This window comes from Bubalus bubalis, chromosome 13 (genome assembly GCF_019923935.1).
Source record: "Bubalus bubalis isolate 160015118507 breed Murrah chromosome 13, NDDB_SH_1, whole genome shotgun sequence".
NCBI lineage: Eukaryota > Metazoa > Chordata > Mammalia > Artiodactyla > Bovidae > Bubalus > Bubalus bubalis.
In genome coordinates, this window is record NC_059169.1 from 16,169,721 (window position 1) to 16,182,525 (window position 12,805).

A 12,805-nucleotide genomic window follows, 5' to 3' on the forward strand; every position below is an offset into this window, starting at 1 on the left:
TGGCAGTGTCCAGTCCATGGGGTCCCAAAGAGTCAAACACAACTGAACGACTATTACTCACTCAAATTTGGACTGGAGCCCAGAATAACATAAGACATTTGACAGTTGCTCAGCAAGTAATTGTTGACTTTCCCAGGTCACATATGATAAATGCTTTCCTAGGAAAGGATCATCCCCTTCCTGTGGAACAGAACCCGGGGTCCTGTGTCTGGGCTGGAGCTGCCAGAGCTCCCAAGATCACTCCCTTCCCTGGGCTGCCCCCTCCCCATGGGCCAGGTCAGCCAGGCCAGAGCCCCTGTGGGGAGGAGCTCCAGCTTCACTGTGAATTGTGGAGAACTCATGCACCCTCTATGCAGGTTTCTGTCCTGGGTGAGTTCTCATGAATTCTGCTTGTCTGGAAACCCTGGGGCCTTGGTGTGTACTTGTGACTAATGCCAGGTGCCTGGTTGGATGAGTGGCCTCCGGGTTTAATGTTGGATCATATCCTGGAGCAGATCTTTCTCTGCTGTCACTGGTTCTCTAGTTTCTCTTTGATACCAGATGATAAAGAGGCTTGAAGGCAAGTGGGTCTCAAAGCATAGCCCATGCGGGTTTTCTTGCTGTCCTGGGCTGTTGGTTCCTTAGGTGCGATTGTAAGCCTCAAATGGATCCCGTCCTAATATGAGTCCTGGGTCTTGGCTGTGGCAGTTCATGGGAGAAGCAGACATAGAGGGAGAGGCTGCAGAATCTGAGGTTCTTCCTGAGAGGGAATTTGCCCCACTGTGGTGCTGGGAGTGTTGATTTCAAAGTTTTCCAGACCCAGTAATACTTCCTGCTGGGGATCCAGGAAGGCCAGGCCTGGGGCTGCATAAGGTGCAACTGGTAGAGCCCTGGGCCCTTTCAGGAGGTTGGTCACTGGGTGGTCATGGCGGAGATGTGGGAGTAGAGGACCTTGAATGTAGGGGCTCACCTGTGTGGTAGTACTACTAGTACTAGTAGCAGTAGCAGTACTAGTTACTTAAATTGATTTTATGAAGCAAATTTCCATGTTGTGATCTATCTGTACTGCTTATTGGTCTTTATATTTTTGATAATGAAAGATCTAAACTCAGCCCAGGATTTTCTAAAACACAAACGTGTTTCCTTGGTGACCTCCAGCCCTCTTTCAATTCCTTGGCTGCACAGAACACCCCATGGATCATCCATGATCCTAAGCAGTGTGCTCTTCCACCCACAGCACAAGCAGGGCCTCCCAGGTACTCCTGGCAGCACCAGTGGGAAAAAGCACGGTGATGCCAGTCCAGGGTGAGGCTCTTAGGATTCTGAAATATGAAAACCTCTGTCCTATGAGAACTGAGGAGTATCTCTACCACTTGGAGAAACAGGTACCAGGCTGGGGGGCCCTCGCAGGTCAATGCTGATTAGAACAAAACAGGCAGAGAGTTCCCAGCACTCTGGCCCCTGTGTGCACCTCCATAGGGACTGCAGGTGGGGAGGACAGGTTTCCGCAGGCCCAGGGCTCTCAGGGTGGAGAGGAGGAACCTGAAGTTTCTGCCTGGGCCAGAGACACAGAGACCACCTCCCTAGGTCATAAGGGCTTCTCTCTGAGAGGTGAGGTCTTTACCTGCTGGTGTATAAGTGGGGTGACCTCAGAGAGCTGGAGTGGGTTCACCCAGTCCTCTATCCTCAGAGGGGAGGAGTGGCTGGGAGTTATGTCCTCTTCCCAGGATCCTTAGATGTGGCCCGGCCTTGTCCGGACACTTGTTCTTTGTCTGAGTCCACTTTTGCTGATGGTCTCTGGTCCAGGTGGAGGCTGTGGGGAAGCACATGTTTGTGTAAATCTTCCCTTTGGAGCTCAGCTGATGGGCAGGAAGTAAACAGAATCCTCTGCGTCCCAAAGTGGACTTTGTGCCTCTACTCACGGCTGGTTCCCCGAGAGCTGAGCGGTCTTTGCATTTATTCCCCAACCCTTTCTTCCATGTGTCCTTCACTTTGCTCAATCCAGGAGTCTGAGGAGTGGCTGCTGGTGGCAGAGATACTGCGGCTTGAGAGCAACCACTGAGGACCACACAGCAGGAGAGGAGGAGGGGGCCTTGAGCAGAGTGGACAGGGACCTGCTGAGCAGACCTGCTGTGTGTGCCCTGCTGGTTCCTGAGAGCATCGCATTAGCCATTAGGTGTTGGTAATACCCACAGTGATGACCTTGAGTTTTAAATTAGGGTTTTATATCCACCTTCTTTTCTTTTTCTAAGCATATGTAAGTTTTTAATATAAAGTTAAAAGAATTTTTTAAATTGAAGTATGATTGGCTTACAATGTTATATTAGTTTCTGGTATACATCATTAGTGATTTAATATTTTATACAGTACATGATAAGTTTAGTTACCAACTGTCACCATGCAAAGTTATTCCAATATTATTGAATAAATTTTCTATATTGTATATTATAATCCTGTGATTTATTTATTTTTAAAAATTTTATAGATTTTTTTTTTTTGCCCCTGATCCCCTTTCCCTTATTTTATTCCTCCACCATGTTTAATTTTTTACTCCAAGGAACATTCCAACTTCTAGAGGGTAGAGACATTGAGGCAGTGCTCTCTGGAGCTAAGAGCCTGCAGAGCTGCCAAACCTGGTTTCTTTGTGGTACTCCAGCCAAAGCTGGTTTCCATTCCGTGGATCTATGTGTGGAGTTTGGGGTAGAAAACAGTGGATGTGTTTGTGCCAGTGTCTCAGTTCATAAGGATTCATGAAGAAGGTGATGAAAGCGTGTCTCCCATATGTGAACCACATTGACTTTCTATTGGGCTGGGACATTGAGAGTATGGGGGACAGGGGCAGGCTGCCAGCAGGCTTGTTCCTGTGGAAGCAGATTTCTTCCTCTGCTTCTGCCACCTTTTTCTTTATTCATCTTAAGGCTCAGTTGGTATTGAGCCTGTTTGTGATATTTGTTGAGTATCCACGCTGTGCTAAGCACAATGTACTAAGGCTTTACTATGTTTGAATGGAAAAATTTTGCCTTAAGGTTAAACTGTTGCCTGCTTGTCTTATAGGAGATAATAAATCTGCATATTTTTCTTTTAAATTAGTCACGAATGTAGCGTTTTGTCAAAATGTATTTTAAACATGCTAATGATAAAAGTAAATCTTGTGTAAAGAAAAACTGACATTTCTAATTAAGACTTTTTTCTTTTCTTTTAGGAAGGCACCAGGGTAGTTCAACCCATATTTTTGGGGAAAATGATTAGTTATGTTGAAAACTATGATCCCAATGATTCTGCCGCTTTGCACGAAGCCTACGGCTACGCGGCAGCGCTGAGCGCCTGCGTGCTCATGTGGGCCGTTCTGCACCACTTGTGCTTCTACCGCATGCAGCGCGTGGGGATGAGGCTGAGAGTAGCCGTGTGCCATATGACCTACCGCAAGGTGAGTGTCACTAGGTACCACGGTGTGTTCCTCTCTTGAGGGATCAGGAACATTTGGGGAAAGTTCTCTGTAAATTACAAATTTTGTAACTGGGATTGTTTACACCTTCCTAGAGAAGTTTGCTTTTGCATCAAGCCAAGTTTGTTGTTGCTGAAGCAAACTTTACCAATAAATAATGAAAAGTTTTCTTTTGAGATCGTGTGGACTGTCCTTGGCAATTTTTAGCCATAGGCTGTCACATAATAACCACTAAATTTGTACTGTAAAATATTAAATTAATATTCAAGAATAAGTATGAAAAGTATCAAGTTGATTTTCAATGTCTTCATGCCCAAATCCCATAGTGCTGTTTATGGAAATTTTTTGTTGTCATTCATTAATACCTTCAGGTACATCAAATTTGTATTTAAAAGTGAGCTTCAGAGATTGGATCTATCAAACTATATCTAAGAGCAGAGAATGTATTTGATAAAGGGACTGATTCTAATTTTAAAAGACCCATCTAATTATATTCAATATAATTATGTTTGCTAGGGAAAAATATAAAGAGAATTCATGCTACATATAGACTCACTCCTTATATTTTATAGATAATTTTTGTTAATTGTATGAAAGAAAATAGGATACTTGAGATGAAACTTGAAATTTTACATTGTTTTATGAATTCTAGAGATAATTTGTTGCTCTTCATTTAAATTATTTTAATACAATATTTCCTTTTATTTTTAGTATGCATTGTAGCAGTTTTAATAAGAACTGATTTAATGTGTTTAGTGATTTTGTATTGAGGAATGCCATGAAATTAGTCCATAGTTTACCCTTGTCTAAACTAGTATAAAAAGAGTGAAGCTTTCAGGTATCTTTACAAAGGTATTGCCACAGATATATCAGTGTCAAGAGCTGAAGGGCTCTGTATAAACTTGATCCTGGATATGTCTTTGCCTTAGACTGTTTTAAAAAAAATCTTTATTTGACTGTATTGTATCCTTGAAATTTTCAAAGAGAGTAGATCTTAAATGTTCTCACCACACATGTTAAATAGGATAACTATATTAGGTAGTGGATACTTTAAGTGGTTTTACTACAGTAACCATTTCCCAGTGTGTATTTATACCCAAGTATCATGTTGTAACCTTAAACATATGCAGTTTTTATTAATAAATAAACTCCTCATTGAAAGACAAAACCAAGCAGCTTAAATTGAAAATATTGCTTCTTTACCTGGCTGCTGCTTATCTAGAGCTTCTGCTTCTTCAGAATACTTTTTTCAGCAGGAAGTGAGATGTCTTCTCATTTTTCCTTGAGCAGAGTGTTGTACTTTTCAGGATTGTGTGAAACTGGGGACCTGGCATCTCACTGTCTTGTCTGACAACAGCATCTGAGCTGCTTTCCTTCTGGGTGATGTGGAAATTGCAACTGTGCCCGCAAACTGCAGTCAGAGGTCTTTACTGTCATTTATCATCATCTTTGTTATTCTGTTGCGTCTTTAACCATTTAGGAGATGGATACTCAGATTTCCCCACAAATTGGCTAAATGTTTGTCTTTCCAGATCATACTTAACTCTCATAATAGTTGCGAAATTTTACCTGAACCGTGTTGTGAAAGCTTAAGTTAGGGGTAAGGTGATGGTTTACTCAAAGCTCACTCTGCTGCACAGGTGAGCCATTGTCTACCTGTGTTTCTTCCTCTTCCCACCACACTGGAATCTTGCCTTTGGGAAATGTGATCTGACCTGGCACATTGGCTTATGTGAAGGTAAATATCTCCCAAGAAGTTCATTTACTGCCTTGATTTTACCTAAATGTTGGCCCTATATGAAGTCAGGACTTATGGGGATTATAACATAGACATAACTTGAAATTCCAGAAACCTGGAAAAGACAAATTTCCTCACGCACAGCCTTGCATCTAGAGTCCTGCTGGGGTGCAGAAACAAGACACTTCTTTTCAGGTTACAGGTGGGCTGATTCTGTAGGGCACAGCTGGTGTTGCCGAGCAGCTCTGAAAGGCCCCTCTGAACTTCCATGGTTCATGCTCAGGCCCCACCTCCTGATCCCTGGTCCTGGGGAGGAATCAGATTGGGTATTAGAAATGGAGTGGCTGCTAAGCCTGTAGCCATAGTTTGTTCTGACCATGGATTCCAGGCTGGGGCAGGTCTCCAGGCGGTCTCTAAGGCTGCACATATTCCACTCCTAAAATGGCCCATTCAGCATTTTGTGCTCTTTGCAGCTGAATTTTGAATGATTGTGAAGGAGGTATCGTATATAAAAATGACTTGCCATTTCCACAGCTTTGGTAAAATTACCTTTGGCTTTTGATCATTGTTTTTGTTGTGGTGGTGGTGGTGGTAAAATACTCCCAGTGTAAAGTTGACCGTTTTCACTCCCTTTAAGTACAGCATCTAGTGACATTAGGCACACTCACATTGTTGTGCAGCCATCACCATTATCATCTCTGGAACTTTTTCTTTTTCCCAAACTGAACCTCTGCATCCATTAAACACTAACTCCCCAACCCCTCTCCCCACACCCAGCACCATTCTACTTCTTATCTCTGTGAATTTGAGTACTTTAGTACTTCATGTAAGTGGAATCATACAGCGTTTGTCATTTTATGTGAGGCTTATGTTCTGTAGCATGATGTCTTCAAGGTTCATCCATATTGTGGCACGTGTTAGAATTTAATTCCTTTTTAAGGCTCAATAATCTTCCACTGTAGGCCTATGCAACATTCTGTGTGTTTGCTCATCTGTCAATGGACAGTTGTTTCCACCTTTTAGCTATTGTGAACATTGCTGCTGTGAATATGAGCGTACAAATTGTCTGTTCAAGGCTGTGTTTTTAGTTTTCTTGAGTGTACCCTTAGTAGTGTAATTGCTGTATTGTATGCTAATGTCATGTTTAATTTTTGAGGAACTTCCGTATTCTCTTCCATTGTGGTTATATCATTTTACCTTCTCACTTGATCATTGTTTTCTTCTTCACTTGAGGAGTAAAGAAAAAGTTTCTTATGAAGTATAACATTTTGTTTGGATCAGTGGCTCTAGTTGGTGGTCTGTTGAAGCAGCTCCTGGTATCTTTTCAGCTTCCTCAGATCTCTAGGGCATTTATCTTACTAAATAAAGGGAATGAGCAACACAGGTTGTGTATTTTGTAAAATCAGCAGACTGGCATCAAGACCACAGTTTCCTCACAGGAACAGTGTTTTGAACATCATACTTGCTCATTTCAGAATGAAGAAACTAAGCCCAAAGTGTTTAAATATTGTTACCCACAGAATGAATGATTGAATCCTAGTCTCTGAATTTCTTTCCTAAGGCAACCTCTCCAGTCTCATCCAATTTGGCTAAAAATTACTTAGTTGGCTCCTAAGTCTAAACCTATACCCTTTAACCTTCAGACAGGTGCAAGTTCACTGAAACAGGGGGTGGATTTTTCTTTTACCTTCTGCTCCTCCCTTTGCTGTCCTTGTGGTTGGGGCTGCCGCCACACTGAGGAGTTAGAGGCTGAAGAAGGGTCCCTAGAGCCCTGCTGTCAGGGGTCATCCTGCTCCTGCTGACACCACTCAAGACCCCTGGAACACATGCTCCATTGTGTTATGTTCTAAGATGACTTGGTGTCACCTTAGGAATCCGGATCTCTGTCTCCCTCTCTCATTTCAGGCCCTTCGCCTGAGTAGCTCAGCCATGGGGAAGACCACCACAGGCCAGATAGTCAACCTGCTGTCCAACGATGTGAACAGGTTTGACCAGGTGAGCTGCCCCTGAGGGATCCTCTTCCGTTTCCTGTTTTTCTCACTGGGTTCAGCTTATTGGGATGCCAGGTGCCAGGGTTTGGTGTCAGCCAGGGTTCTGTTGAGGATGTAAGACAAAGGTTCTATTTATCCAACTTTCACTTCTCTGTGTACAAATTCGATGTAATTATATATATTGTTTCATAAGTGAGAGTTTTGTTTTTCTGATAATAAATGGCAGCACTGTTCTTGCCCAGCTTGGTTAGTGTCCTAAGGGGTCCTTCTGGAGGGGCCCTTCTTGGCACATGGTGTAGGTGTTGCTGAACTGTCTTCCTCCTCCTCTAGGTGATGAAGGCCTGATGGTCAGGGATTGTTCTTTCCCCTGCACCCTGTTCAGTGCCTGCTGCATAGGGAGCCTTCAAGTGGGTGGTCCCCAGACACAACCTCCTCTCTGCTGTCCCCACACACTCTTTTTCCAATGACCTTAAGCATAGATCACATGACCCGGAACATCATAGCTGTTGGTCAGATCTGTGTTATAGTAGACACTTCTTTTTCCAGTATTCATTCATAAAACATGAAGTAAGGCCTCTACTCACTTTCAGGGATGAATAAAGCTTAGTTTCTGCCCTATAGAAGCCACAGTCTATCAGGGAGGTAAATACACAAGTAATTACTGCAGAGAGCAGTAGGTACCATAATACAGGCTTTCCTGGGATGCTGGGGAGCCCAGGGGAGATGGGGGCTAAACTCTGGGATGGAGAGCATTTGGAGAAGCCCTGAGCTCATCTGTGTTGTGGTCAAAATCCACATCTTCCTTCATTGCTGCTGGTCTGATTTTCCTGGGACATCCCTGAAGTCAGCCCTGTGCTGCCTGAAACAGTGTCATCTGAGGTGGACACTTGGATTTCTGCTTTAGCAGGTTTAAAACCCAGTGAGGTCATTTCTATTTAGGTTTCTGCTTGTTCCTTCAGAGAATATTGTCTCTATACTCTGTCCTTAATGGCTTTTATACCATCCCAAAGAGAGGCTATGCTAAAGAATGCTCAAACTACTGCACAATTGCACTCATGTCACATGCTAGTAAAGTAATGCTCAAAATTCTCCAAGCCAGGCCTCAGCAATACATGAACTGTGAAATTCCAGATGTTCAAGCTGGTTTTAGAAAAGGCATAGGACCAGAGATCAAATTGCCAACATCTGCTGGATCATCGAAAAAGCAAGAGAGTTCCAGAAAAACATCTATTTTTACTCTATTGACTATGCCTAAGCCTTTGACTGTGTAGATCACAAGAAACTGTAGAAAATTCTGAAAGAGATGTGAATACCAGACCACATGACATGCTTATTGAGAAACCTGTATGCAGGTCAGGAAGCAACAGTTAGAACTGGACATGGAACAACAGACTGGTTCCAAATAGGAAAAGGAGTACGTCAAGGCTGTATATTGTCACCCTACTTATTTAACTTATATGCAGATTACATCATGAGAAATGCTGGGCTGGAAGAAGCACAAGCTGGAATCAAGATTGCCAGGAGAAATATTAATAACCTCAGATATGTAGATGACACCACCCTTATGGCAGAAAGTGAAGAAGAACTAAAGAGCCTCTTGATGAAAGTGAAAGAGGAGAGTGAAAATGTTGGCTTAAAGCTCAACATTCAGAAAACTAAGATCATGGTATCCAGTCCCATCACTTCATGGCAAATACAGTGGCTGATTTTATTTTTCTGGGATCCAAAATCACTGCAGATGGTGATTGGAGCCATAAAATTAAAAGACACTCCTTGGAAGGAAAGTTATGTCCAACCTAGAAAGCAGATTAAAAAGCAGAGACATTACTTTGTCAACAAAGGTCTGTCTAGTCAAGGCTATGGTTTTTCCAGTGGTCATGTATGGATGTGAGAATTGGACTATAAAGAAAGCTGAGTGCCAAAGAATTGATGCTTTTGAACTGTGGTGTTGGAGAAGACTCTTGAGAGTCCCTTGCACTGCAAGGAGGTCCAACCAGTCCATCCTAAAGGAGATCAGTCTTGGGTGTTCATTGGAAGGACTGATGTTGAAGCTGAAACACCAATACTTTGGCAACCTGATGTGAAGAGCTTACTCATTTGAAAAGACCCTGATGCTGGGAAAGATTGAAGGCAGGAAGAGAAGGGGAGGACAGAGGATAAGATGGTTGGATGGCTCACCGACTTAATGGACATGAGTTTGGGTAAACTCCGAGAGTTAGTAATTTACAGGGAGGCCTGGTGTGGTGCGGTTCATGGTGTCACAAAGAGTCGGACGGGACTGAGCAACTGAACTGAACCGAACTGAAGAAGGCTTTGTTTTTCTCTTTTAAGGTAACAGTGTTCTTGCACTATCTGTGGGTGGGGCCACTGCAGGCTGTCGCAGTGACTGGCCTGCTCTGGATGGAAATAGGAATATCATGTCTTGCCGGGATGGCGGTTCTCATTATTCTTCTGCTTTTGCAAAGCTGCTTTGGGAAGTTGTTTTCATCACTCCGGTAAGAGAAACACTTCTTTTAAAAATTGATAATACGTAATTGGTAACATCTATAGTCTGCTTGATGTTTTTGTTCAAAAACAAGACAAATGCCTTCTCTAGTCTCTTCTTTGTGTGAGTTGTAGACCCTACAGGCTTAGCCAGTGGAGGCTCCAGCCTTAAAATGAAGGCTGATCCTGAAACAGGAACAGGGAAGGCAGTCACTGGGTCCTCTTGGCACTGTGTCTAAAAAGTAGAGTGTTCTTCATCAGAATTTACCCATGTCTGACTTATTTAAGTATTGGTAAATAATAATAATCTTGTAGCCCCATTTCTCACTGCATATATTTTTGTTATGCTTGTGTTGGGGCCTTTCAGGTATTTATTCATGTTTCCATTAAGTTATAAGCACCCCCAGGGCCAGGCTGATCTCCATTGTGTCTTCATGAAGCCCCACAGTCACAGCAGCACATGTGATGGAAAAGTGGCTGGTGGTGAAGAGCCTTCTAGTGCTGAGTTAGACTGAAGCAGGTCCCAGAGGGTTGGAGGTGGGTGGTTGTCAGGTGATGGAGATATTGTGCTGTTTGAAGATCACTGAGTTGTGTTTGTTGTGTGTGTGTGCAGTTCTGTGCTTGGTGTCTTTCTTTATTTGGAATTTCCTTTCCTGTCTTTGCTGGAGAGATAGATGCTCTCTATCCTTTGAGGCCCTGTTCCAGTGCTACCAGGTCTCTGAAGCTCTTCTTGTTCTCCTTTCCTGGTGGAATTAACAGCCCCATCTTTTCTGCTCCCCAGAGCTTCTCTCCTATTTTATTACAGCACAGACTCTGTCTTCCTGGGTGTCTTTCTGTCTCCCTACCTGACTGTGACCTCTTTGAGCAGATGGTTTGTATCTGACACATTTCAGATTTTTCTTAGCCGATGCTGCACATTCTCCAAGTTACTTCTTGAAATGGACTGAATGGTTGACTTCCTAGTTGAAGCCTTTTTCTCCATTTGTACTTTGAGTAGGACCTGCTTGTGTTCTAAGTGCAAAAGGGCTGTAGAGAATAATTTTATTCCTAGCCCCGCCCCCATGCCCACTCCTGCTGCTGCTACTGAGGAAAGTTGAGCTGTGGTCACTAAGGCTCATCTCACGTCTGTCCCCTCAGGAGTAAGACTGCTGCTCTCACAGACAAGAGGATCAGGACCATGAGTGAAGTCATAACTGGCATCGGAACAATAAAAATGAATGCTTGGGAAAAGTCATTTATAGACCTTATTACCAGACTGAGAAGGTAAGTTTATATATATAGATATCACTCCATATTTTCATGCTTTATTTCCTATTCCATTGGATACTTTAGATGTCTTACCAAAGAAGTATTTAAGTTCAGATTCACATTAAGGTGAACTTAAATACTAACTATTCACTGCATCCCCTACATGTTGCAGGAGGGTTAAGAATAGTGGAGATATCATTTACCCTGCTCTTTCATTTGCCATCTTTTCAAAGGAAAAAAATATATATATGCTTCTTACTTATATAGAAATTAAATTCTAAGTAGTTCTTAATACCTCAAATCCCAATAAGCAATGCTTTTAACATAGTATTTGAGACAATGACATTCAAACTAAAATTGTAATTTATGGTGATGGCTGATAACCAGGAAGATTATAGAGACTTGGTATACTTGTATTGAGCTGAACTGTATGAATCACTATTGTTCATTGTTGCTGTGCTTAGTCGCTCAGTCGGATCTGACTCCTTGTGACCCCATGGACTGTAGCTTCAGGCTTCTCTGGCCATGGGACTTCCTAGGCAAGAATACTGGAGTGGGTTGCCATTTCCTCCTCCAGAGGATCTTACAGACCCAGGGATTGAACCCGTGTCTCCTACATTGGAAGTGGATTCTTTACCACCATGAAAGCTCATGAATCACTATTATTCAATTCTAATGGAGCTATGAAAATACTGTCCCTTTTGTTCTGCTTCATGTTTTTAGACTATTTTTCCATCGTTCATTTAAATATCTGATGAGCATTTCTCTGACCCCACCTTGTCACCTCTCACTTTGCACCTTTGCAGAGCCCATCTTCCTTCTACTCTGGCCTCCAAGCCTGACTCCAGCTCATCTTCATGGTCCATGTGTGTGTGACTTGCCTTTACTCCACTGCTCCGAGTTACATATTCCAGCTCTGGGCTCCCTTGGGGGCTGTGATGACCATCTCTGTCTACTGTCTCCTAATTTTGTGGTTGCTAGGTCTCTTCGCCCATAAGTTCATGAGCGCCTGGAGGGGACAAGCTGTGTCTTTCTGTGAGGAGCCTGGCGCAGGCTTGTGATTATGAAAGTTTGTTGAATGAATGTTGAGACTCCGTCAGATTGACCCAAAATTGTTTGAAATTGTGACAGAAAGCCTCTTACTTGAAAGAGTGAAGTGGGGATGAAGTGTGTGGTCCTGGTGTCGGCCAGACCCCTGAGTGTGCACTATGCTAATGTCTCCATGATGTGAAGGATGGTTTATCTTAATCTGTGTCCATTCTCTAGAAAGGGGCCACTTACACAGGGTACTGAATTCATGTCTTGTATTCTGATGCTTCTTATAAAACCTTTGTCCTACTTTCTTTTTACAGTAAGGAAATTTCCAAGATTCTGAAAAGTTCCTACCTTAGAGGCATGAATTTGGCATCATTTTTCACTGTGAGCAAAATCATGATTTTTGTCACCTTCATCGCCAATGAGCTCCTTGACAACCTGATCTCAGCCAGCCAGGTGTTTGTGGTGGTGACGCTGTTCGAGGCTCTGCGGTTCTCGAGCACCCTCTACTTCCCCATGGCCATCGAGAAGGTGTCAGAAGCCGTCGTCAGCATCCAAAGAATCAAGGTTTAGTGAAAAATAATTTTTTAAACTTATAGGTGGATTTTACCTAAAATGCCTCTTTTATGTGGTGTCACTGTGTGCCAGTTAGGTGAGACTTAACTCTTTCAGTGCCAAGTTGGCAGTCTTTGCAAAATGTATGTATTTCCCTCTTTTCTTAGGTAAAGTGTGTTAAAAGTACTGTAAGATCCATGCTTGTTTAGGACCGGTAGTATAAATAGCAGCAGCACAGGCTGCATGCAGTGATGGCTGCAGGATGATTAAAATGTCTAAAGGCAGGAGAAGCAAACAGATGCATCTGCTGTGCTGACTGGAATGACTAGG

General features: G+C 43.0%; 1 protein-coding gene across 6 annotated transcripts in view; it reads left to right on the top strand.

Moving 5' to 3' along the window:
* LOC102392665 (ATP-binding cassette sub-family C member 4) overlaps positions 1–12,805 on the top strand; it is a 428,577-nt gene that overhangs the window by 11,173 nt on the left and 404,599 nt on the right. For all 6 annotated transcript variants that reach the window (XM_045162433.1, XM_045162432.1, XM_045162435.1 and 3 more), the window contains exons 4-8: positions 3,182–3,406; positions 7,068–7,157; positions 9,485–9,648; positions 10,775–10,900; positions 12,238–12,487. In XM_045162433.1, coding sequence (XP_045018368.1) covers positions 3,182–3,406; positions 7,068–7,157; positions 9,485–9,648; positions 10,775–10,900; positions 12,238–12,487 — 855 coding nt within the window. The remainder of the gene's footprint in view (positions 1–3,181; positions 3,407–7,067; positions 7,158–9,484; positions 9,649–10,774; positions 10,901–12,237; positions 12,488–12,805) is intronic.